At 45.9% G+C, this 24,460-nt stretch overlaps 2 protein-coding genes and 1 non-coding gene across 11 annotated transcripts in view; all 3 read right to left on the bottom strand.

Annotated features, from left to right (window-relative positions):
* The window catches only part of LOC119464000 (transcription factor E2F4-like), a 179,192-nt gene extending 165,204 nt beyond the window's left edge, over positions 1-13,988 (bottom strand). For all 8 annotated transcript variants that reach the window (XM_049668519.1, XM_049668536.1, XM_049668522.1 and 5 more), the window contains exons 1-2: positions 13,868-13,988; positions 11,388-11,497 (exon numbers count right to left, since the gene is read on the bottom strand). In XM_049668519.1, the coding sequence (XP_049524476.1) occupies positions 11,388-11,497; positions 13,868-13,978 (221 nt within the window). In that variant the 5' untranslated portion in view covers positions 13,979-13,988. The remainder of the gene's footprint in view (positions 1-11,387; positions 11,498-13,867) is intronic.
* A 4,179-nt stretch (positions 13,989-18,167) lies between these two features.
* LOC119463941 (eukaryotic translation initiation factor 2-alpha kinase 1-like) overlaps positions 18,168-24,460 on the bottom strand; it is an 85,324-nt gene continuing 79,031 nt past the window's right edge. For both annotated transcript variants that reach the window (XM_049668545.1, XM_037724779.2), the window contains 2 exons: positions 21,746-21,841; positions 18,168-18,437 (listed from right to left, as the gene is read on the bottom strand). In XM_049668545.1, coding sequence (XP_049524502.1) covers positions 18,252-18,437; positions 21,746-21,841 — 282 coding nt within the window. In that variant the 3' untranslated portion in view covers positions 18,168-18,251. The remainder of the gene's footprint in view (positions 18,438-21,745; positions 21,842-24,460) is intronic.
* Trnas-uga (transfer RNA serine (anticodon UGA)) lies at positions 20,112-20,185 on the bottom strand. Its single transcript has one exon. It is a non-coding gene; the product is annotated as a tRNA-Ser (tRNA).

The raw sequence follows: 24,460 nt of genomic DNA, 5'->3' as shown, positions 1-24,460 counted from the left end.
GTGCCACTCGGCCTGCTTTAAATTTTTATAAGCCAGTTTCTAAAATGGGAAGTTTGTCAGGTCCACGCTGATCCGCCATAGAAAGCAGGTCACACAAATGATCTTACACTGTATTACTCAAAAAATTCATATGATGAGTAGTAGTCAAACAAGGAATGTCACTTTCAGCCAATGTTTTGACAAGGAGACTTGTTTTCGTCAAGGAAGCAACTGCTTTCCTTAGCAGCATTTTTATGTACCCGTCACTCGCATTCCCCCACCCTTAATACGGGAGGAGAATAGACTGGGGCGTGGTGTGGCGCAGCTAACAACAAAAGGTGGAGAGAGTGAATCCGGTGTGTGTGATTTTCCGAGAAAGCATGAACTATTCAACTAATCTCTCTGGAATTCAAAAGAGGTCAGGAGAGGGGAAGAAGAATACCTGATAGCAACCTTTGTTTGATTAGAGTCCTTCAATGGCTTCAATAGAAAAAGGTATTATTAGGGTACTTTGGTTCGGTTAAGAGTGCAAATGAAAACTGAAAGAGCATGCATACACACACGTCTGGGGCAAAAAAAAGGTAATTAAAAGCTACTGGGTATATTTGTGTGATTCGTATAGTGAATGAAAGAGCTCCCTTTAAAATGTTTATCCCTGTTGGTTGGAGTGTATTAAACTAGTGAATGAGATATGACTAAATTTTTTTAACTATGGGAGAATGGAAATTTGACTGCAATGTATAAAGTTTAATATTGCTACATGCACATTGCGTGTTTCTTGTGGACGATGCGCGCGGGCGCCCCGACAAAGAAGACTAACTGCTCCTAGCTGTCAAGCTCCCAAAAATTAAGAGACACTTATGCTTCGCCTTTAAGAGTAGAATGCAATAGCATTCAAAGATCCCCGACTGCTTCTCACGTTTCCCGGGAAACACTGGCGGCGAACGCTATGCACGAAGGCGAGCGGTGTGAATTTTTTTTTTTTTCTTTTCCCCACCCGGCCAGCTGGCACCGCCGCTGCCACAGATGCTGCACTACGATTGGTAAAAATGCAGCACACGCCGTGCTGGGATTGCTAGTGAATTTTTGGCTCACGTTCAACGCCGTTGGCGCCATGCTCTTTGCGTAACGAGGCCCTGAAAGCTATCACTTAAAAATTGTGACCGAACAAATTGAAGTGCTGAGCCATTGCTTTAGGAAGTTTTTTGGCCGTGTCCATGCGGTGCCCGTTTAGTCTAACATTAATTGGGTGTCCCGTTTCGCCGATATATTGTTTGTGGCACAGTGAACATTCCAACAAATATTCAATAAGATAATTTCCAATAGAATCAGGGAACACTTGACTTCAATCAACCAAGCGAATAGGCTGGCTTCAGGAAGGGATATTCTACAATGGGTCACATTCATGTCATCAATTAGGTAACTGAGAAATCTGCGTAGTATAATAAACTCCTCTATATGGCTTTAATAGATTATGAAAAGGCATTTGATTCAGTTTAGATACCAGGAGTCTTAGAGACATTGCGTAATCAAGGAGTACAGGAGGCATACGTGAATATCTTGGATTCTACAAGGATTGCACAGCAACCTTGGTTCTCCACAAGAAAAGTAGAAAGATACCTATCAAGGGGTCAGGCAAGGAGACACAATCTCTCCAATGCTATTCACTGCATGCTTAGAAGTATTCAAGCTCTTAGACTGGGAAGGCTTAGGAGTGAGGATCAACGGCGAAAATCTCGGCAACTTTCGGTTTGCAGATGACACTGTCCTGTTCAGCAACAATGGAGATGAATTGCAACAAATGATTGAGGACCTTAACCGAGAAAGTGGAAGAGTGGGGTTGAAGATGAATATGTAGAAGACAAAGATAATGTTCAATAGCCTGGCAAACGAACAAGAATTCAGGATCGCCAGTTAGCCTCTAGAGTCTGTAAAGGAGTACGTTTATCTAGGAAAATTACTCACAGATGATCCTTATCCTAGGAAATTTACAAAGAATAAAATTGGGTTGGATTGCATACGGCAGGCATTACCAAATCCTGACTGAGAGCTTACCGCTGTCGTTGAAAATAAAAGTGCACAATCATTGCATTCTACCGGTGCTAACATATGGGGCAGAAACTTGGAGGTTAACAAAGAAGCTCGAGTACAAGTTAAGGACCGCACAAAGAGCAATGGAACAGAAAATGTTAGGCCTAACGTTAAGGGACAGGAAGAGAGTGGTGTGGATCAGAGAGCAAATGGGGATAGCCAATATTCTAATTGTCATTAAGAGAACAAAAATGGAGCTGGGCAGGCCATGTAATGCGTAGCATGGATAACTGGAGGACCTAGAGTTACAGAATGGATACCAAGAGAAGGGAAGTGCAGTCGAGGACAGCAGAAAACTAGGTGGGGTGATGAAGTTAGGAAATTTGCAGATGCAAGTTGGAATCAGCTAGTGCAAGACAGGGGTAACTGGAGATCGCAGGGAGAGGCCTTCGTCCTGCAGTGGGCATAAAAAATAGGCTGATGATGACGATGAACATTAAAACATGCCCATAATGTTTGAAATAGTGCAGGTAAAACTGGATTTGTTTTGTGCATATAATCGTTTGCACTGCTTTAAATTTTTATGTCATTTTGAAGGTGCTTGCAGGTCTTACACCTGGGGCAAGCACAGGCTGTTATGATGACGGTGCACTGAGGGTTTACTTTTGCATGCACTAACATTTCTTTAAAGTTTCTAATGTAGCAATGTGTGACTCTTAGTACATTTGGCAACAATACCGAAGTCACACGTACACTACTTATCGTGACTAAGGCAATCCAGATCGGATTTCTTGATCGCGATCAACAATGGTCGTTGCTACATGGTCCAACAATCTAGATCGAGTTATTATTGTCTACTGATTGTCGGCCATTCTCATAACTACATAACGCCTTGGCTACAAATTCAGATTTGCAAAATATGGCTAACTTTGGACAATATTTAAATTTTACTGCTTACTATTGCTGATAAAAAGGTTTTTAAACGCTTTTTATAGAGCTGCCTTCACTTTTTGTTGTTAGCATAGAATACTGCGCTCGAGGGTGCAGACGTCAGCCGCGATCGCGATCAAGAGGCTGATCGCGAATGTGCAGATACATCACGATCCCGATCGCAAATGACTGTGTAGCAACACTCAACCCAGATCAAGCTCAATCCGGATCAGTCCAGATGGCAATCAGAAGTGTATGTGTGATACAGGTATAAGGCCTTCATTGCTTGCTAAGATTGGACAGTATTTACGTAGAACACTGTTTATGTTTGGGAGCACATTGAAATATTTTGCTATGAATGCTAGCAGCTGGTTGGACTGTGTTGTAGACACTTTTCTAACTTAGCTAGTTCCCCTCTAATTAACATGTCTCCCTGTAGGCCTGGTTTATGTGTTTTTCAGGTAACTTCTTTCAGTTGGTGCTGCCCTTATTTAAATGGTGAACATAATCACCATCGTGGCTACAGATACGTCTTATGCGTTGTGCCTGTCCAACAAATATTCCTCACTTACAGTGTCACCGGGTGATGACTAGTATAATCTAAATATTGCTCACTATCCATAGACTTGCACTAAAGCGTTGTTTTTAGTTTCCTCTTTTCAATGAAAACTGTTTTTCAAGGGAACAAAAGAATTCCAGGACTTTCAAGGACCTGTGCGCACAATGCCCGGGGTGACACCATTGTAGGACAGTAACAACAGGAAGTAATGATGGCTGCAGAGATTCTAAAGCTAGCCCCTGACATGCGAGTGCACCTTTTCTGTTTTATTGCGATAGCAATTATATGGACACTTCAACCGGATTTCTGCCGTCGTCGTCGCCGTCGCCGTGAGGTTCCGTATAGATAAAATCTTCGCCGCGCGCCGTATGCCCCAGCGGAAGCGTGGGGGGACACGCGCTATCACGGAGAGCGAACAGCACTCAATCTCCCACGCGCAAGCAAGGAAGCGGAAAGCCAGCGCCGCAGGGAGCAGGGGGGGGGGGGGGGGGGGGGCACTTCTCTGCCAACAACCGCGCTCGTCGCTCGTCCGCACAGTCTCTTATCTCTCCCACGCGCAAGCAAGGAAGCGGCAAGCCAGCGCCGGAGGGAGCGGGGGGGGGGGGGGGGCACTTCTACGCTGCCAACAACCGCGCTCGTCGCACCGTCTCTTATCTCCACACGGCTCTGACCTTTATGCGCCATTCGCCGCTCAGTTTCCGTTGAAGCGATAGACCGCACGTACCTTCGCCTATGTGGCGTATCCGCTTGCTGCCAGAGTTTTGACGGTCGTTGTCTGCAGTCATTCAGTGTGATCTATTCATGTTTGTTTGTGCGCGCTCACACCACGCTTGTTCATTCAGTTAGTAATAGTCGGGCCACATTTTCCAACGCACGCTACACATGCAATGCTGCCCGGATTGGCAGTGCAGCGCTACAGATGTGTCCCTTCGCACGCGCTGCCCACGGGAAGCGCTTCTCATCAACACCACCGTTTCACACGCGCCTTCTCGTGGTCATCGAGTCTCTTTTCATGTCGGTCTACTTACGCCGCAGCACACCTCCTTACTTAATCAGCTCATGTTTACTACAATTCATATTGCTACCAAAGCCGCTCACCTTACTTCGTATGACATTGCTGTGTTGCTATCGCATTCATTGCTTCGCCCTTAGGGCGAAACTGTGACATCTTTTTATATAGAATGTTATTATAGAAAACTAATTTCTGCTTACAAAGCCTAGAACAGCAGTTGTAAATATGCAGAGGTATTCGTGTCCAATGAGATGGCAGTTGTAAATAAAAGATAAACAACCAATGGCACATTATGTAATCCTCACAGTCTTGAAAGTGCAGCCAAATATGCAATAGATAAAAGGGTGGTGCAATGCTAGGATTTACATACAAGAAAGCTGAGTTTAACATGAACACCTTAGTACCATGCAGCTCTAATGAAAACCAATCAAAGCCTCAACTTCCTTTCTGGGATTTTACATGCCAAAACCAGTTCTGATTATGAGACATGCCGTACTGTAGAGGCTCCGGATTAATGCCAACTGCATGTCAGTCGTGTACCACCCGCTGTGTCAGGCACACCTCCAGCAGAGTTCTTAAAGCCTCAACTCAAGAACTCTGCTGAAGGTGTGCTGGACACAGTGGGTGGTACACGATTGACATATAGTTGGCAATGTCTCAAGGCATAGGCTCAGAGAGGAGGGCCCTGGACTAAGTCTGACCACTTCACAGGCTTCGTTGTGGAATTTCAGGGGAGAGGGAGCTTTAATGCCTCTATAGTCAGTGATAAGTAAGCGTAGTACACCTGACTTTTATCTTTCCACACTTCAAAAAAATATTTCCCTCACAAGTTCCACCAGCATGAAGAGGACCTACCTTGTATTTTAACACCCAAAGTCGCCAAGTGCGCGCTGTAACTCAATAAGGTTACACAGGCCTTTGCAGGCCACATGCAACCAGCATACTTGAGAACCCCACATTTAACATGCATTGATGCACAATCTTAACATATGCTTTTAAACTGATCTATAAGACCCACCAAGTTTTGCAGCCTGTGTATACGTTATGTGTTATTTGCGGAACACGTTTATGCATAACAATGTTTATACAAATAAAATTTATTATGTTTTGTAAACATGACAATGCCATGCAAATGCGAAAGGTAAGTGTGGTAGGAGGACAGCATTTAGTTGCATGTGCTCGGTGTGTGAGGCCGAGAAGTGAAATGTGCAGGCATTTCAGTGCTTGTGTTCGGTGTGCAGGGCCGAAGAGCGCGGGAGTGCGTGTGGCTGGTGCACGTTCCGCGAGAGATCAGCTCGAGCGACGAGGCCGACAAGCTGAGCGGAGCGGGCCAGCACGGTGGTCTCTCGCCGGGCACTGCGGACCGAGCGGCGGGCCACGTCCCGACATCACTGGTCCCAACCCTGCTAAACTGGGCTTCGCCCCGGCTCGCTGTGCTCGGAAGCTGAGCTACAGACCCTGCTGAGGTCGGGCTTCGCCGCGGCTCCTGACGCTCCCAAGGCAGACTGTGCTGCGGCGTCCATCGCCGTCCTGCCCTGTCAAAGCCGGGCTGTGCCCCAGCTCCTGTTGCAGCCAAGGTAGGCCGCCCTACGGTGTTCATCACCGTTCCTCACCCGTCGAGGCCGGGCTGCGCCCGGCTCCCGTCACTGTCACAGCGACGTGCGGCTAAGCTACATCCCAGCTGTCGCTACCACACCGCTACAGCTTGTGATCAACTACTGCGATTAGAACTGCGAGTGCTTGCAGCACCTGACTGAGATGAGACATAATAGCGCAGCAACCTGTGTAATGTACTCTGTATTTCGTGTGCGTCTAGTCCCTTGTCTGCTGTCTGCATTTAAATTTGTTCCTCTCTGTCTTTGGCTGATCCCTTAGTATGTCCGGCTGACCTGCGCCCACACATTTGCCCACAAATTTTGGCGAGCCTGCCAGGATCGGCTTTACCATCTTGCCGACAATTGGACGTACAGGAAGAGCCATGGATGTTGAGAGGCTACACGCGATCGGCAAGGACATGAGCCTATCTGGTGCCGCTCTCCACGAGTGGATTGACGCGGAACACATGACAGAAAGGGTCCTTCGCGCGCAAGCTCGTGAAGATCAGCGCGTCAAAATAGAGCTCGAGGAAAAACAGCTACAAGCCGAGGAGCGTGTTCTGCAGCTGAAGCTTCAAGAACAGGCAGCAAGTTTGAACACGCGAGATAGTGGACTACGGGTGAGCGGCGACGTGGCTGCCCCAGCTGCAATGGATGGCTGTAGTCTGCACAAGTTATTGCCACCGTTTAATGAAGCGCGAGATGATGTCGACGCATATCTGCAACGGTTTGAGTGCGTCGCAGCGTCTCAAGAGTGGCCTCGAAACAAATGGGCCCTATCGCTCAGCTTGTGCCTGACCAGGAGAAGCTTTATCTGTCATTAGTCAACTTCAACCCGCTTCTGCCTCCGACTATGAGCAGCTAAAGGCAATCTTGCTCTTACGATTCCGGTATACCGCTGAAGGATACCACGAAAAATTTTGCAAAGCGAGACCAAATGACAAAGAGACACGTCTCCAATATACCTTTCGCATAGCGGGTCATTTCGACCGTTGGATGGAGCTAGCAAATGTTGAGAAGATGTACGATACTCTTGGCGACATAATCATTTCAGAGCAAATCATGAAGGGATGCTCGCCTGCACTGCGGGTATTATTGAAGGAGAGAAACTGCAAGAAACTGAGCATGCTGGCACAAACCAATGATTGCTTCTTAGAGGCCCAAGATCTTTCCAGTTTAGCCAAGGACAAGTTATATACGGACAATGCAGTGGAGATCAGGCGTCAGACAGAGTCCGTAGTGAGGTCGCCTAGAGGCTACACTAAATGCTTTCTATGCAACAAGACAGGTCATCAAGCATCCAAGTGTTGGTCTCGGACAAGAAATAATCAGTCAGTAACTGGCTGGTTGAGTGGCAAGATTGGTTCTTCTGGTGAAACAGGAAAGACGCAAGAAAAGCGACAAGTGTCATGCATGTTGTCGACCGAAGAAGCGAGCTAGACCGGGATACCAGAAGAGGGATACGTCGTGCTTAAAAGCGAAGAAACCATCCCAGTTGTGAATACGACGTCGACACATACTTTTACCGTGTCTGAAGTCGGAACTTTGCGAGTAGTGAAAGGATTTCTCGAGCGCAAAGCTGTAACAAAACTTCCGAGGTACCGGCTGCAACACTGTAGTTGTACAAGAAAGCCTGGTTCCAAAAGAAAAATTTATGGGAACTACAAGCCCAGTTTTCTTGTTGGACCGGACTGTACATTGCGTGCCAGAGGCAGTCGTCTTGATAGACACGCCATTCTTCACGGGCATTGTGCGGGCTAAATGCATGCAGAACCTCCTTTATGATGTGGCGCACGGGAACATTAAAGGGATACAGACACAAAAGTTGGCGGGTGTTTTTTTGCGTCGGAACAAAAGTTGAACTGTTGAAAATAATACAACAAGCTGCTTTGAAAAAAAGAACGAGAAAAATCTTTTTTTTGCGATTTTCTGTTGCACCTTGTCTTCAAGCGGCCGCCGGCAGAAACTGAAATTTGACGTCATAACACCCATCCGCGGCCAAGGTCGGCCACAGCTTTCGCAGTGTTTCCAGGGGTGTCAGTCCGTTGCAGCGTTTGTTTAACCCCTTTTCGGCGATCTTTGCACGTAGTCCGTCTGAAACAGTATCCCCGTCGGTGCTCCACGCAGGTGGTGCGTCTTACATGAGGCTTCTCGCGGTCGTCGCACGGTATCGACGCGTTTGTCACAGCAGAAGTAAATGCCCAGACAGTGCTGCTATAACAGCATCGTCGGTCGCGACACGCCGTCGCACACGTTTCCCAGAGACTAGAAGGTGCGTAAACTTTGGATTCCTGCCTCTTAGAGAGCTTTAGCTTGTCCAGTAATCGGGTAAACACGGGTGTTGGGGCGTTCGGGTGGAACTGTAAACGTGAACGGCCTGCATGGTGCTGCCACCTGGTGGCGCAGAGATCAAACAGACAAAAACAACTAATATTGCAGTAACCAAGTGTATTCTACTTCGCTGCTGGTTTAAATCTTCGGCAGCAACACGATTACGCCACCTCCAAAAATTTACACCAGGAAATGACCAATAATTCTTGCATAAGTGTCTAGTGCACAGCGAAATCTTCGCACTACAGTTCGCGAAAACCTGACCGGCACTTCCACGGCCGCCTGCTCTTCTTCGTCGCTCGACGCGGAAGGCTCGTAACCGTAAGCGGTAATATTTCTTGCCAAGTTGGAATGGTCCTCGTCTTCCGACGTGTACTCATCGCTGGTAGATGCACCATAACTCGAATCTATGCTCGCGAAGGCAGCGTCGGCGCCCTTCGAATGACCGCGGCAGGCCAGCTGGCTATCCGACAAGGGTGTCGTGACGTCACGCCTTCCAACTCCCGCGGGTCGGGCGGCGAGGCGCGTACTCACAAAAACACCAAAAATAAAGCCATCGGCTCAAAAATGAGCTAAGTGACTACTTCTTTTCGGTGTAATCACACACTGAAGATTCATTTTCAGCATTTTAGTGAAAATTTTGTGTCCGTATCCCTTTAAAGGTGCCCGTCCTGCAGAGCAGGGAGTCTTACTGGAGTCTCGACCGCAACATGAAGCTAGCCATGTCGATAACACTGTGGCAAGCACGAACGACCCAGCCAGTTTGTCGATACCCACCATAACTGCGGACACCCAGCATTGTTTGGGAAATATTGGAGAGTATCTGCGAGTGTCCACAGATGACCTAGAGGAACTCCCGGAGGAAAGAGCTGCAATGGCAGAGGAAATACGCTCCGCCTCCAGCCTACCGGCACTAAAAGCCTCCGCTACAACTATAGATAAGGCAACTCTCGAGGAATTCCAAAGAAATGACGCGTCACTACGGCGTTGTTACTAAAGTGTGGGCAACACTATAGTTTTGAAGAATACAAAATCTGCTACTTCCTACCTGAAGGTATCTTATACCGGAGACACAAACTGCTATCTGAGAAGGAATTGGAACAGCTGGTCGTACCTACACAGCTGAGACGGACGGTGCTCAAACTCGCACACGAGGGACGCCTCGCAGGGCACCAAGGGATATCTCGGACGACTGACCACACTCTTGCTGAATTTTACTGGCCGGGAGTGCAGTCTGAAACCAAGCGGTATGTGAAGTCCTGCAAAGTTTGTAAGCATACTGTTCCTCGACATCTAGTCGGCCATGCCCCACTTGGCACAATGCCAGTCATCGAAACTTCCTTTTCCTGCGTGGACATTGACGTCATCAGCACCATCGTAAATCGACGTCGAAATAACCTGACCACAAGACAGAACCACAAGGAGGGTACTGCTTGTACCTTATAAACTCTCAACTGTGACTGTGCTCGAAGAATTTGTACATGTCGCATGACGATCGCCGCACTCAGTGTTTTGTGTTACGTGTTCATTCGACACATCCTACCTCACCACCACGTCGCTCTTGAACCGGGAGGAAGTGTGGTAGGAGGACGGCATTTAGATGCGTGTGCTCGGTATGCGAGGCTGAGAAGTGAAACGCGCGGGCATTTTGGTGCTTGTGTTCAGTGTGCAAGAGCACAAGAGTGCGCGTGACTGGTGCACATTCTGCGACAGATCAGCTCGAGCGACGGGCCCGACAAGCTGAGCGGAGCGGGCGAGCACGGTGTTCTCTCGCCGGGCACTGCGGATTGAGCGGCAGGCCACGTCTCCCGACCCTGCTAAACCAGGCTTCGCCCCAGCTCACTGTGCTCGGACGCTGAGATACCTGGCGGATCCTGCCGTGGTTGGGCTTCGCCCCGGCTCCTGACGCTCCCGAGGCAGACTGTGCTGCGGTGTCCATTGCCGTCCTGCCCTGTCGAGCCCGGGCTGTGCCCCGGCTCCTGTTGCCGCCGAGATAGGCCGCCCTACGGTGTTCCATCACCCGTCGAGGCCGGGCGCAGCCCGGCTCCCATCACTGTCGCAGCGACATGCGGCTGAGCTACGTCCCAGCCCTCGCTACCACACCGCTGCGGCTTGTGATCACTACTACAATTGGAACTGTGAGTATTTCGTGTGGAACTCTGTATTTCGTGTGCGTCTAGTTCCTTATCTGCTGTCTGCGTTTAAACTCGGTCCTCTGTCTTTGGGTGATTCCTTAGTACGTCCGGCTGACCTGTGCCCACACATTTGCCCACAGTAAGCAACACAAGCAGCTGGATACAGGAGGTACTGCAAATATTTCACAAGAAATGGTAAGCAATTTGAGCCCTTTCAGAGGCACACATTATGCGAAGCATTCCCCCAGTTGGGGTCAGTGGCACCTACTAAGAAAAACATGTCCCTATGTTTTCCCCAATAATATTATTGAAACAGTGTTGTTTGGCCATTCCTGCATACTCATAGTGAAATCTTGTTAATTCAAACTCCACGGAGTAAGAGAATGTTATAAAGTAGAGATGAAAGTAAAGGAGCACCTTTCTGAACAACAGCAGAATGATGTATTGGTGACCTAAATGGCATGGCCAAAATTATTTTAGTGTCCCTTTAAGCGCTGTGCCCACTATCATATGCAGTGCCGCTTGTTTGTCCTGCCAAGTCTGGCGCTCTTGGCAGCATAGCAATGACTCATAAGTTGCTTGAAGAGGAAATGTCCCCTGGGCAGGATATTTTTAATTTCAATAACCATTTCTTGCCCAGAACATGGCTACTACACAACTCATAATTATTAGTATATGTAGTAGCTGCGTTCTCAGCAAGAAATGGCTATATCATAAAATTAACACACATCCTGCCCATAAGATCGCCTTTTCAAGCAACTTGCATACACACAGCAAAGAATAGTGTAAATAAACATAATACATCAGTTGCTTACTTCCACTGAATGCTGTTTTTGGACTTTTTTTCAATGAGCCCAATTCCTTCGAGGACATTTGTGATGTCGTATATTCTTCTTTTTTGCCTGACCGCTAGGAGATCGGCAGCCTGCAAAGGAAGGCACACATAGAACTTGAAAACGCCAATCGTCTGGATATCATTTCTATTCCTCTGAAATCACCTACAGCTGGGCTTTGCAAGCAAGAGGAAGTGATACACATAATAAAGAAGGAATACAATGTGTAGAATAAATGCATTCAATGTAAATACCTTTTTCAGTTTACAGGTACACATGAAGCAAAAGGTTTATGCAATTCACCCTGTGCAGTTCATGCCAACACAAACCTGGCCAATCTGCCACAATTTAAAGGAATGCTATGAACTTTGTTTGCACAAGGCTTGCCCTTACATCAGATGCATGGTAACATGCATATGTTGCAATGGTGCACTTTTGAAAATAGTATCAAAGAATACTATGTTTTCTACATGATCTTATTAAGTGCAAATTAACTGAATGGACCTAGAGGTGCACATGCTATTGAAATCTCTGCACCCTCCTAAACTTGCAACATGATTTTGCCTTGCAGGTAAGAATGAGCCTCGCCCAACAACACACGCTGCTCCACTGCCCCACTTCTCTGGATTCCTTGGTACAAAAGTGTGTCCCCACCACCGCCGTCCACGATTGGAGTGTTACGATTCCCAGAACCTCTATTCTTTCTATTCTAGTTACCATAGCAATGTGGTGCCATAAACTGAAATTGATGGTGAGGCATATTGCAGATGGACACTTGGACACTGGCAGAGAGACTTGCCAATGCAGCAGGCACTTCAATAATCTGTGAACGTTTGCCTAATCTCAATGGCAGAGTTGTGTGCTCAACTTACGAATTTGTACATAGTGACACTTTTCGTAGCGCATAAGACACTGTCGGACATAGCAGGTTACCTACATGGTGCATACGGGTGTCACACGATGCATTTCCGATCGCGATCGAATTTATTGACCCTGATTGATTCCCTTCCGCAGCTTGCGCAAATGAACCAATCGCGATCGAGAAATTCGATCCCGATCGAATATTCACCGTGCAACAACCGTATACACACACTGAAAACGGTGACAGGAAGCTGGTGCTGCAGCGAAAAAGTGGCCGGGCGTGCCCAGACTATTGTGTGATTAGTCCAAGCAGACGACACATCCTGCAACTCAACGCGCGTGTAACGTGCTGCGCCGGCACCCTCGGCACCGCGTCTGTGCTGCACCGATGCCGATAACCACGGGTCAATAAACGGTATTTTAATGCCCACACGACAAATTACTCAGGCTACCAGGAGCGTGCAGTGCAGCAGTTGAACTCTGTACACAAGACGTGCGCAGTTGTTTTTACAGCTAATACAACAGACTAGCGTACATGCTGATGAGCGTTGATACCTTTCTTAACTTAAAAAAGAAAAAAAAAACCCCGGCTGGGCACGCGGAAAGTGTACAAACCAAAATTTACAACAAACTAATTCTGGGGCTATGCTGAACGCGCACGTAATCTCAATAAATCAGCACACGACACGTCCACACTTTTGTTTAAAATAAAGCTAACGACCGACATGCGTTCCTGAACCAAATGCGTTCCTGAACCAAATGCGTTCATGAACTACACGTGTTCATGAGCGTTCTAATCGTGTATACATTATCAGAACTTACATCATAAAGCGGGCACATGGAAGGAAAGCTTTCCATCGAACAATTATAGGAAAATGAGGTGTTCAAACTGACACAATCACAGAATAAGTAAAGTTGTGGCATGCGTTGATGCCAAGACGCGATTTACAGACGCATGCACGACTTGCAGGTTATGCAAAAACACTGGGCACGCGGAAAGTGCACAAACCAAAATTTACAATAAACTAATTCTGGGGCTATGCTGAACGCGCACGTAATCTCAATAAATCAGCACACGACACGTCCACACTTTTGTTTAAAATAAAGCTAACGACCGACATGCGTTCCTGAACAACTTGCGTTCATAAACTACACGTGTTAATGAGCATTCTAATCGTGTGTACATTATTAAAACTTGCATCATAAACCGGGCACATGGAAGGAAAGCTTTCCATCGAACAATTATAGGAAAATGAGGTGTTCAAACTGACACAATCACAGAATAAGTAAAGTTGTGGCATGCGTTGATGCCAAGACGCGATTTAGAGACGCATGCACGACTTGCAGGAAATGCAAAAACAAACTCGCACTCAAGAATTTTAGGCACGTAACAATGCAACACGTCACTTCAAAGAAGGTGCATTCAGAATGTTTCTTTCAATTCGTGGAAACTAAGCCCATAATAAAATCAACGATCAGCATGCCATAACCAGCCCCTTTCTGGCATTTAAACTTGCCTGGCGTTGCACACAAACGCAGCACTCTAATTACCAACGTAGATGACATAAGGAGAGAGAATGTTAGTTAATCACACATCTTACCACTTTTAAATCTAATACTCCATCAGGTGCTTCTTGCAGTAAGTTCACGAATTTCGTAGTTAACAAACCCAAGCTTTTCTCGTGACGACTTGGAGCACCTGAGTCTGCCATGTTCACAGCGTAGTAGTACGAGCCGTTATGAATCTCGCATGCATCGGTTTTCAGCGAGATCAGGATCGGCTGAGAGAAGAAAGAGAGGGAGGAGGACAGGCGAGGATGAGCATGTCGTGTGCAGTGGCGGCACGTGTGAACGCTAGGTCGGTGGGTGTTGTTGCGTAAACACGTGTAATTTTCATAAACGTTATGAGTTGCGGCTGAGAATGTCAACCAACTAACCGTCGCGTTGTAGACCGGCGTAACATGTGTTTTTAGACGCAAGAGAAAATATTTATTGGGTTGTATAAAATAACTGTTGGGTACCTTGTTTCAGGGAGGTAAATAATTTGGCGATTTTTAACAAGGCTTCTTTTGAAGCGCGTGATTGGGCTGGGTCCCAGCGGGGCCCGTGTCACTTGCTGTGGCTCATGTTTCCCATGCCAGAAATGCATCGCATCAAAAACAGCCGTGCAGGTTTCTACACGCAGTGTCCCGCTACTAGTGTACTGCCCATGTTCGCGACTGTGCGTACTGGAACGCCTGGAGCCGCAATAGCCAGTGGAGCCTTGGAAGAGTGGGAGAGGCTACACCCGCAGTAACTACGCAGTTTTCTTTCTCCCGAGCGCCTGGTGTCACTAGTCGCGCGATGAATATGCCAGCATGCTATGACAGCTTAAATATTATGGCGTACATGACGGCAGCTCATGTAGTACAATAAGATATTGCGTCTGGGCTTCTTGGAAACATGAGCCTGCACGCTTACCTTGTATCGTAATTGAGACCAGATATTGCAGCGAATTCCAGACAGATTATTTGAGCCATGTGCTCAACGTCTTTAACTACCAAGTATCAGCTGTCCACACAGTACCAACATGCCAAGCACATTGTGTAACTGTTCAGTATACTAACAGAATGCGTTGTAGTAGTTTCTTGCCAAAATTCAAAGGTGCTCTCAAAGGCTCCACTACCTTAGCCCAGCACAGCTTTTCAATAGTTGTCACCAGGAGATAAACAGAAACATGGCTTCATACAGATGCTTGCTTTCAGAACAGAAACACCAAGACTTTTTAAATACAGCCACCTGAAGGATACAAGCCATATTTATAGATAAAAGAGTGACAAAGTATGCACAGCTGAAGAACACATGCATGCACACTCCAGCGCTTGCAACCAACATAAAAGATTCTACTATTCAGATCCTAGAAGTGTCACTATCTACGCAAGCAGCATACATGCAACATTTATCAGCAACCAGCAAGGACATTAATCCGACAACAAGCACTTACTGTGAAATTTCCTGGGCACGTAGCAGTCGCTCAAAAAAATGCTCAACACCACCTGTAAACCTTCATTGCAACAAGATGGAAAGGTGGGCTAGTAGGCATTTCATTCTCGTAAGAAACTTGGAGCACAGAAAAGACTAGTGTTGTGTCACTTTCAGTGCCTCTAGTCTTTTCTGTGCTCCAAGTTTCTTACGAAAACCTCCATCCTTGGAAGTGGGAGGGCTAGGTGAAGCCACAAAGGACAAAGGCAGCTCTTCGTCAAACATTAAAAACGTGTTGGCCAAGCAGCAGTGGGTCCTAGGCAGGGGGTTTTGAATATGCTTTTGTCTATTGGGCCCCACGTCATTGAATGTATCAAATTTTCAGTATGCACATTTTGTAGTTAACCAAACCTGCATAAGTTAAAAACCACACTGCCATTTTGACCATACTCGTGCCACGATCACGGTGGCTAAGGTATTCTGCTGCTGACCATGTCACAGATTCAATTCATGGCCGCATACCGATGGGGGAGGAATGCCAAAACGCATGTGTACCATGGTTTGGGTGCATGTTAGAGAGCCCCAGGTAGTTGAAAACAATCCAGAGCCCCTCACTACAGCATCTCCCATGGCCTAGCTGTGCGTAGCTTTGGGAAATTACAAGGATAGAAGCGGCCAAGGGAGTTTCGAAGCAGCTCTGGGAGCAGCAAATTTGGCACATTGGAGCAGGTTTGGAGAAGGAATTATATGTTTTTGAGCATGCTAGGTATGGCTCAACATGAGTGAAATACAAGACAAATCAAGAAAGGATATTTGACTTTGCCGAACACTATTAGGTTACGGCAAATCAGTTCTGCGGAAGCCCGTGAGGTCGAGGACAGTTCACTAAAGAAAAAAAATGTCATGCACCCGACAAAGGAACGTGCCAACTAAATGTGGCCAAGAAAAAAAATAATCAAGGAATTCACATGAACAGAACCCATTGTGTCGATAGGCTGTTGTTAACGCTAGTCAAGTTTTTCTTTTTTTTCGTTGTGCACAAGCAACCAATATTTGATTTTAATTAGATAACATTAATTACCTCACTTATAGAATAAAGATATTGGATAATGCAAATACTAGGTTGCTTAAAATAGATTTATTGCTCATGTTTCAACATCTCTCAACTTTTTCATTGACACCTTGTTGATTAGGTAAATTTATAAAGTTGGCTAATTGGATGTATTTGTGCACAACCAAGAATACTGACTGTGACAACCATGAACTACACCCATCAACATACAGTGAATGCTGTTCGCGTAATTCCCTCAAGAATTTTTTAAATTGTTGGCGACATTCAGTTGGCATAGGAGATTACCACAGAATAAATGCGAAGTTACTTTGTTGATCATTGCATGTTTGCCAGTATTCCACAAAACTTGGCGAGAAGAAACAAACTCGGAGATTTATGAAAAGAATAAAGGGAAAAAGAGTCTTCAGTGGCTTTCCGATCAGTGTCGCCGACCAATATTTTGCACACGCTCGATTATTAGGACTGCCCCATAAAGTCGATGTAAAATGGTGACCGATATTTTGAATGCCAAACAATCGTTTCTTAAAATTTTCGTACTCGATTTGCGCAAGCAGCGTCGTGAACATTATTGGTGCGAACGCAATTTATGTCGTCCGCGTATTCTCCGACCTATTACAACCACCATTCACCCGCTACAGTAGACAAACCGAAACTTGACATCCTCAGTTTGTGTTTTGCGGCCGCAAAAGTATGATTTTGTATGGTGTGGTTGTGCAGAGCATAGAGTACCCAGAGTGTAAATATCAGTGACAATTACAGTTGCCATTGGACATTTCTAGTCAAGAAGTTTAACGAAAGCTTGTTTGTCAGCGTGCCACACTACCATCCCGGTAACCGGACAGGGTACACCTGCTAAGTATATTTTAACGTTACACGCAGGTTGTTCGCCATTAATTGACGCAGATTTACCAAGAGGGCATACCAGCGAGCCCCAAAATGTATAATGACAGACCGTACAACTTATTAAGGCGAAAGCGTTATATGTCTCATTAGTCAGTCGACCTTGAGCAAACCCGCATCAATGTCACGTAAGGTACAAAAAGGTCAACAACCCTCAACCTTTTGTGGGAGTCGAACCCACGACCTTGTTAAATGGGGCTAGGAACCCTTGGCCTTTGGTGGGAGTCGAACCGTAGACATTTAGTGGTAATTAAGGCGAACTTAATTAAGGCACTCGAACCCACCTTTGGTGGTAATTAAGGCACAGTTAATCAGGATATAGATAATTAAGGTACTCAAACCCACGACCTTTGGTAGTAATTAAGGCATTCAAGCGCATGACCTTTGGTGGGAGTCGATCCCTCAACCTTTGGAATGAAGAGGGATGACTAAGCAAATTAAGAGGGATGTGCAAGTCATGTGTCCGTCTTTAATGCATCGACACTTGGGCTTTCGCCTTCAAGTCGTCTAAGGGATAACATAAGAGACCCCTGTAAATTTTTCATTCAGGTGAGAGCGCGGCTTTCTTTCCCGACTGCCTCACAAAAAGAGCGCCAGTTGAAATCATGTTTAGCTGGTCCGAATATTACGCAAATGTGTAACACCTATTCGTAACGCATTGTATAGCACAAAGGATTTTCGTTTTCCTGCGGCCAAGTTACAAAGCACCACCAAACACACACACACTCAAAAGACGCCAACAATGAACCGGATTGCTTTAGCTTGGCTTCTAGAGCTAAATGCTAGCCAACACATGGCTGTGTGGTTGTCACTGAACACGAACATGCCGCAAAATTTAACGACTTCATTCGAAGTTAGTGTTTTGGCGCAACTGAATGGTCAGGCGCAAGATGGCACAAATGGTGCAACACTTCCATCCCTGCATTAAAACCACTACAGGATTTTTAATTCATGAACATTCAACTCTATTGAAACAAGATCTAAAAATGATTTTATTATCGGAAAACTTTGGCACAAAATGTACATGAACACATGAAGTGTTCATAGGCACATCACACATCATCGGCATTTTCCTTGCTGGCACTTTGTGAAAACAGCAGAGAGCCACAGTTATCTTGATACCACTTCAGTTCCAAGTTCAGCTTCGATAGTTCACTTTTTAAGAAAGACAATTCATCTGCCATGCTGGATATCTTTCTGTCTTTTTCTTTCACCTCAGCTCTTAAGTCCTTGATGATCTGAAAAAGAAAAAAAAAAAATATATATATATAGATATACACATAAGGGTGAAGAGGGGGGGATAAATAATCAGAACAATACAAGAAAATGAATACTAATGGTGGTGAATCTTTATTTCTGAAAAGGGTTCTGAAGGACACCCGACTGTCCGTCAAGGTGTAGAGGGCACCTCCCACGTCGGGACGGGGAGCCCTAAGCTCTCTGCCGCTTCGCGGGCCTTCTGGACAGCCCAGAGTTGGTCTTGGAGCTCGCTGCTCCTAAGAGCGCCGTCCCACTTGTTCTTGTCCTCCAGATAGGAGGCCTGCGTCGCGCATCCCCACAACATGTGTCCCAAGTTCACATGTCCACCACACTGTGCACAATTGAAAGTTCCGTCGTAGTCTGGGTCGATTCGGCTCATACGCCAAGGATTGGGGTACGAGTTCGTCTGTAGCAAGCGGAGAGTCACTGACTGCGCCCTTTTAAGTTGCTTGTTTGGAAGGGAGAATTCTCTACGTCCTAAATAAAAGTGCTTGGTGAGCTCATTACATGTTTGAAGTTGATCTTTAAAGGTCTTAGGCAAAGGCAAGTGTTTGATGTAATAGTTCAGCGGAAGCCCGCTAGGTGGAGAGAACTAGACATCCACCCAATCGTAGCAATTAATACAATGGAAACCCATATGGGTTCCTCGAAAGAAAAGCCTCGCAGTTGAAGAAAAATTCGTCCTGGTCCGGGACGGAACCCGGGACCACCGCCTTTCCCGGGCAGCCGCTCTACCATCTGAGTTGACCAGGCGGCTAGGAGATGGCAGGGCGAAGTTGAATTTATCGACAACTCGAAGCAAAGGCAAGTGTTTGACGTAATAGTTCAGTGGAAACCTGCTAGGTGAAGGGAAGTAATTAAATGGAAAATGAGACATCCACCCAATCGTAGCAATTGCTATAATGGAAACCCATATGGGTTCCAAGGTCGATCCACATAGGTCGCGAAGCTTCGGGCGAAATGCAGTTCAGAACCAATTGTCACCGACATCAGCAAGGGTGGTTATGGGAGCAGCGATTGAAGCACGACTATGTTTGGAGGGAATAAACACTGGGAAAGAAAAAAGCGTTTTTTAATTAAAGCGAGACGCAGTTAGATTCATTCAATGAAAATAACATTTCTAATCCATTTTATATACGCATGGCGAGAAAAGAAGATACAACTCTGTTTTACTTGATCATTATCAAATACCTTTTTTCAGTGCCCACCATGAGAGCGCCCATTGATAGCGGCGGGCGTTGACGCCGCTATCACTTGCAATGCAATGCAGCTCTTGGAGTGCGTGGAAAAGCGCACTCCTAAAGTTCACCTGTTACAATACGCCCCACCCCCCTCACATGTTGTGTTGTTTTGCATGTCGACGTTTGTCTGAATTAGGTGACGCAGGTAGTTTTATCGTTTTTTAACCTGTGCAGTCAAAAGCAGTGAGTTGCAAATGTCAGATACTTGTTTACTTTAGTTAACGGATATGACTTCAAATTATTTTTCTTCCGCCGGAAGTGTTTCCTCCTCACACAGATGGCGCTAAGCCCCATGAACCACCAATAAGCCGCCATGTTTTGAACGTATGGGCTTCTATGGAAGCTTCGCTAGCAGGTGTATTTACCTTGCGGGTTCCTCGAAAGAAAAGCCTCGCAGTTGAAGAAAAATTTATCCTGGTCCGGGACTTGAACCCGGGACCACCGCCTTTCAGGGGCAGCCGCTCTACCATCTGAGCTAACCAGGCGGCTAGCAGATGGCAGGGTGAAGTCGAATTTATCGACAACTCGAAGCAAAGGCAACTGTTTGACGTAATATTTCAGCGGAAACCCGCTAGGTGAAGGGAAGATGTGTATAAAACATGATGACATGATGATGTATCGTAACATCCCAAGCAAGTGCCCCTACCCAAACAAGCACCCCCCTTCATTTTTCCAGATATAAAATTGGCATCAAGCACCGAGCAAGCAGCCCTTCCCTTTCTTTACCCTGTTCACTGCTTCACATCTTCACAAGATCGCCTGCCTTGAGTTTTTATTAAGTGTCATCTTTTATAAAATTCGAGAAAACATTGGACTTTAGCGAGGACGAGAAATAGATTGTTTAGCCGCACTTCTGCTGAGGCCCGGTAATGGTGCCACCACAGCCAGGTATCTCTTTGTGCCCATGCTTGTGCAACCTCCAGAAGCCATCGCACAGGATGTCCTGTGCTTTGTCTTGGAGGCATGGGCGGCCATTTGTAATGTTCTGGGACTAAGAAAGCCTGCCAGAGTTATTCACAAACCTCAGTAAAAAAGTTGTGGTACCGAGACTGGAGTTACTTGGAGGATTTGGATATCTTCCTAAGTGGCAAGCCTGGCGAGTCTCTGCAAACAATTCATGTCCTCCAAAGGCACAGCAAGAGATTCATAGGAGAAGGCAGCAAAGAGCTCTGGCTTGACTATATCTCAAGTGCCCCAACATTTTATCCTCCGATAGAGGTACCTGCACATTGGAAGAGGCAGGACATACCTTCCAGAAACGTTGCTACACTTCCGCTTGGCTGCTGTATCTTTGCCTGAGGCAATAGGGTGTACACTGCACCTACACTAGACAATGTTACTTGGCAAAGTACGGAGGCTAGTTAAGTAAATGATATCTTTAATTATAGTGGACGAGAGGAGGACATGCAGCTTGCCTACTTTGGCTTCTATATACAGGATGGAGCACTTGCTACCCTATGGTGTGGCAGCCCATACCATTATGTCAATCGATTACTGCCACACCTACAAGACTTCCATTTCTCTCTGTTCTCTTTACTGCCGAGCAGTGAATAACGGGCACAATGTATTGTGCTGGAAGTTTCCGATTTTGCACCACAGCTATGGCACTCGTTATGTGAAGTATATAACGAGTTTTCACACCAAAGAGGAAGCAGAGCTGGTGCAATACAATTCATGTGTACTTTGATGTCGTGCTGAAACCAGTTGTGACTTAGGAAACTTGGGATGCCACTATGTATATGGATATTGGAGGTCACACTGGCAGAAATATAGCTTGGACACGATGCTGTGGATGTCGTGGTAGAGCCCCACTTGTAGCTTCTATAATGCAGGCAGAAATTGACTGCAGGTAGTGGACTGCATTTTTCCTCGTGTTAGTAAGACAAACATGGAAGCTGTACCAACATTAATTCAAGTTATCTATTCAGCCATTTATGTTATCTGCAATCTGAACACTATGCATATGAGCAATCAGTACTTAATTTAAATTGAAGTGTAGAATATTCAAACACCCCTAAAATGTACAGTTCCAATCTGTGGCTCACCTTGTCTTTGGCAATGAATAGTGGTGAAATCAAGAGTTCTTTTGCACTTGGCCTTTCCTTAGGATCACTGTGGCACATTGCTGAAATGGCTATCACCTGTAACACAATAACAAGTGTAACACAAAGCTTACAAACTTTTTCATAGACAGCTTATGCAACTACTATACACAACGCTCTTTCTTAAACAACACTTAAAAGTATAGCAAATTTTCGATATACGCCAGAAGTTGGAGTGTTCTACTGCAAGAATTTTTCAAACTGGTTCATTAATAGCCTGGATAGAAATGTTTCAGTGCCGTGAAACCATGATTTCAGGAGGCGAGCGTCACCGCCAACACAGACATTCTCTCCACTTGCCCCCGTTTAGCCTCCGCAAGCAAAATTCCTTCCCTGCGTTCTCCCATACCGGAGCTGGAGGATCGCGTGACGCATACGTTACGAGGGGAGGGGTTCGGTTCCTTATTTCTCCTTCCCCCCGTTTTTTTTTTTTTTCTTGCTGCGTGGCACAGTTCCGCTGATGGTCTCGCGCGCAAGCTGTTACATTTGTCTCGTTTCGCGCAGCGCACGATTTTGCACGCTGTGCACGAGAACACCTGTCTAGCAGTGTAACGAACACTGCATCAGATGCAAGTGGATTACAGAGCATGATCGTGCGCTGGAACACGGTATAAAATGACAGCTTTGTTCTCTGCACGTGCGACTGCACCACATGGGAACAAGCAGACCAAACGGAAGTACATCTTTCTAGCTATGGTACGGAGTAAAACAAACATACGCAGGCATTCGGTTTGTGTTTTATTATTTCTCTAAACTTTAATTCGTCTATTGCAACAAATCAAACAAATAACTGCTGCTGCCTTGAATAATTCTCAAAAGTCACGTGACGTCATAATACAGCAATGTACGTAGGCGCACTTGCACGGTATATGTCGACTCTCTGGCTGGGAGCATGGCGCGTAGGCATGCAATACTTAGCAGACGCGATCGTTAGCGCGCATTGTATGCACTGCGCTTGTGAGTTCGAAATGGACAGACCTGGTAAGGGGCCCTGATTGAAGCCAAGAAATGCATTTGAAGTTAAACTAGACTATTTCAGAAGTACTTTCAGTGGTGGGAATACCCTTCAGAGTTTTGGAGCAGCCATTGGAGCTGGCGAAATCTAATTTTGGAGCAGGTGTAAGCCAAATAAGTGATTCACCACAGCAAGCTACGACGGCAGCGGCGAGCATACATTAACAGAAACATGCTGAGATGGCTGTGCAAAACCACGTAATCATCATCATTTATTTTCCCTTAAGGACCCCTGTCGGGGTATTGTAATGAGCATTAAAGGGACACTATAAAGAGAAATACTCTTCAATTTCGCGGCATTAAGTAGATTATTAGAACAGCAAATGAAGGTCACAGTCCTCAATAAATTTTGTGCCACAATACGAGTGCTAGCTTGACGTCAGATTTCAAAGTACTTTTTTGTACTTGGGCCGCTGTGGACCTGTAAAAGCTCTTGGAATTTGCTAAGTACTCTTGCGCTCTTCTAAGATGGAATGTAGTACAACTCCACCGAATAACAGTTATCTCGGCCCGAGCAGTCACCATCAGAATCTATGACGTCGCAGTGAACTGGGGTGGGAAATCCAAGGTGGGGTCGCCACTTGTCTTTCGTTCTTGCATCTGTTCTGGCTCTTACGAAGCCTGTTTTCACGATAAGACGGCTTTTTTTGTTATTTACATAAGTCATTTACTAGTGAAGCTGAAATTGGCTATATTTTATTTTCTTATTAAGGAATTACGTACCACTTCGTAGGTTTGATATTCCGCACATTTATATTTCGTTTTATGAACCATATCAGGGCGTTGCGAACATGTAATGTTCTTTATTCTGCCACTGATATGCACTCGCAGAAAAGTTGTATAGGGCTAGGCTACTTGCTCATTCGCGTTCAACTTTCTTTTTATCACGAGCTTTACTGTATTTCCAAAGACATAGTTGACAAAGAGCATAAACTGCAGTTTAGTACCTGATCCCCATGTGTTTGGTTATTATAATGACGAATGCTAACTTTAACAACCTCAAATTCTCTAGAAAAAAAAAAGTAATACAGTGCAACTAATAAAGTTGCAAGCAAGCAACATGAATAAGTACGGTGGACACTGCTCACCTTTTTGTATACAAAGCACCATCGTGCAGCAGCCCTCGATGCGTAAAACTACTGCTTTGATCATGCCATCGCAAAGCTAGCATGGCCACCCAACTCATTGTAGCCTCATGCATGCACGTCTCACGGTTGGCGTATAAAAATAGGAATCAATTCGATTCTACCACCTGTCACAGCGTCAGTGTCGCTAGCTGTAACGCCCACAACAAATGGGGCCCATGAATGCAATGGCGCCACAGTTTGTTTGTATAGCGTGGTAGCTTCCCAATTTTCGTACCGCCGAAACTACATCATGGAGCAGCAGTGGCGCGATTTAGGTGAAAAAGACACTTTTTTTTGGAGCAGTATGGAGCAACAAATTCCAGTTGGCGCAAGTGGCGCAACATTCGCACCACTGACTTTGCAGTGAAAAGTACTTCAATGCGTTCAGCAGAAGCGATTTGTCTTAGAAGTTCACAGCAGCATATGCTATCCGAGGACAGCATTTTTTCACCAAGCCCGAGGGGTCGTTCAGGACCTTAATTACAACTTCATTTTTTTTCCGCTTGGTGGCACTGCC

This window comes from Dermacentor silvarum, chromosome 1 (genome assembly GCF_013339745.2).
Source record: "Dermacentor silvarum isolate Dsil-2018 chromosome 1, BIME_Dsil_1.4, whole genome shotgun sequence".
NCBI classification, from domain to species: Eukaryota; Metazoa; Arthropoda; class Arachnida; order Ixodida; family Ixodidae; genus Dermacentor; species Dermacentor silvarum.
The sequence above is the reverse complement of the archived record's forward strand: the minus strand, read 5'-3'. Positions and strand labels throughout refer to the sequence as shown.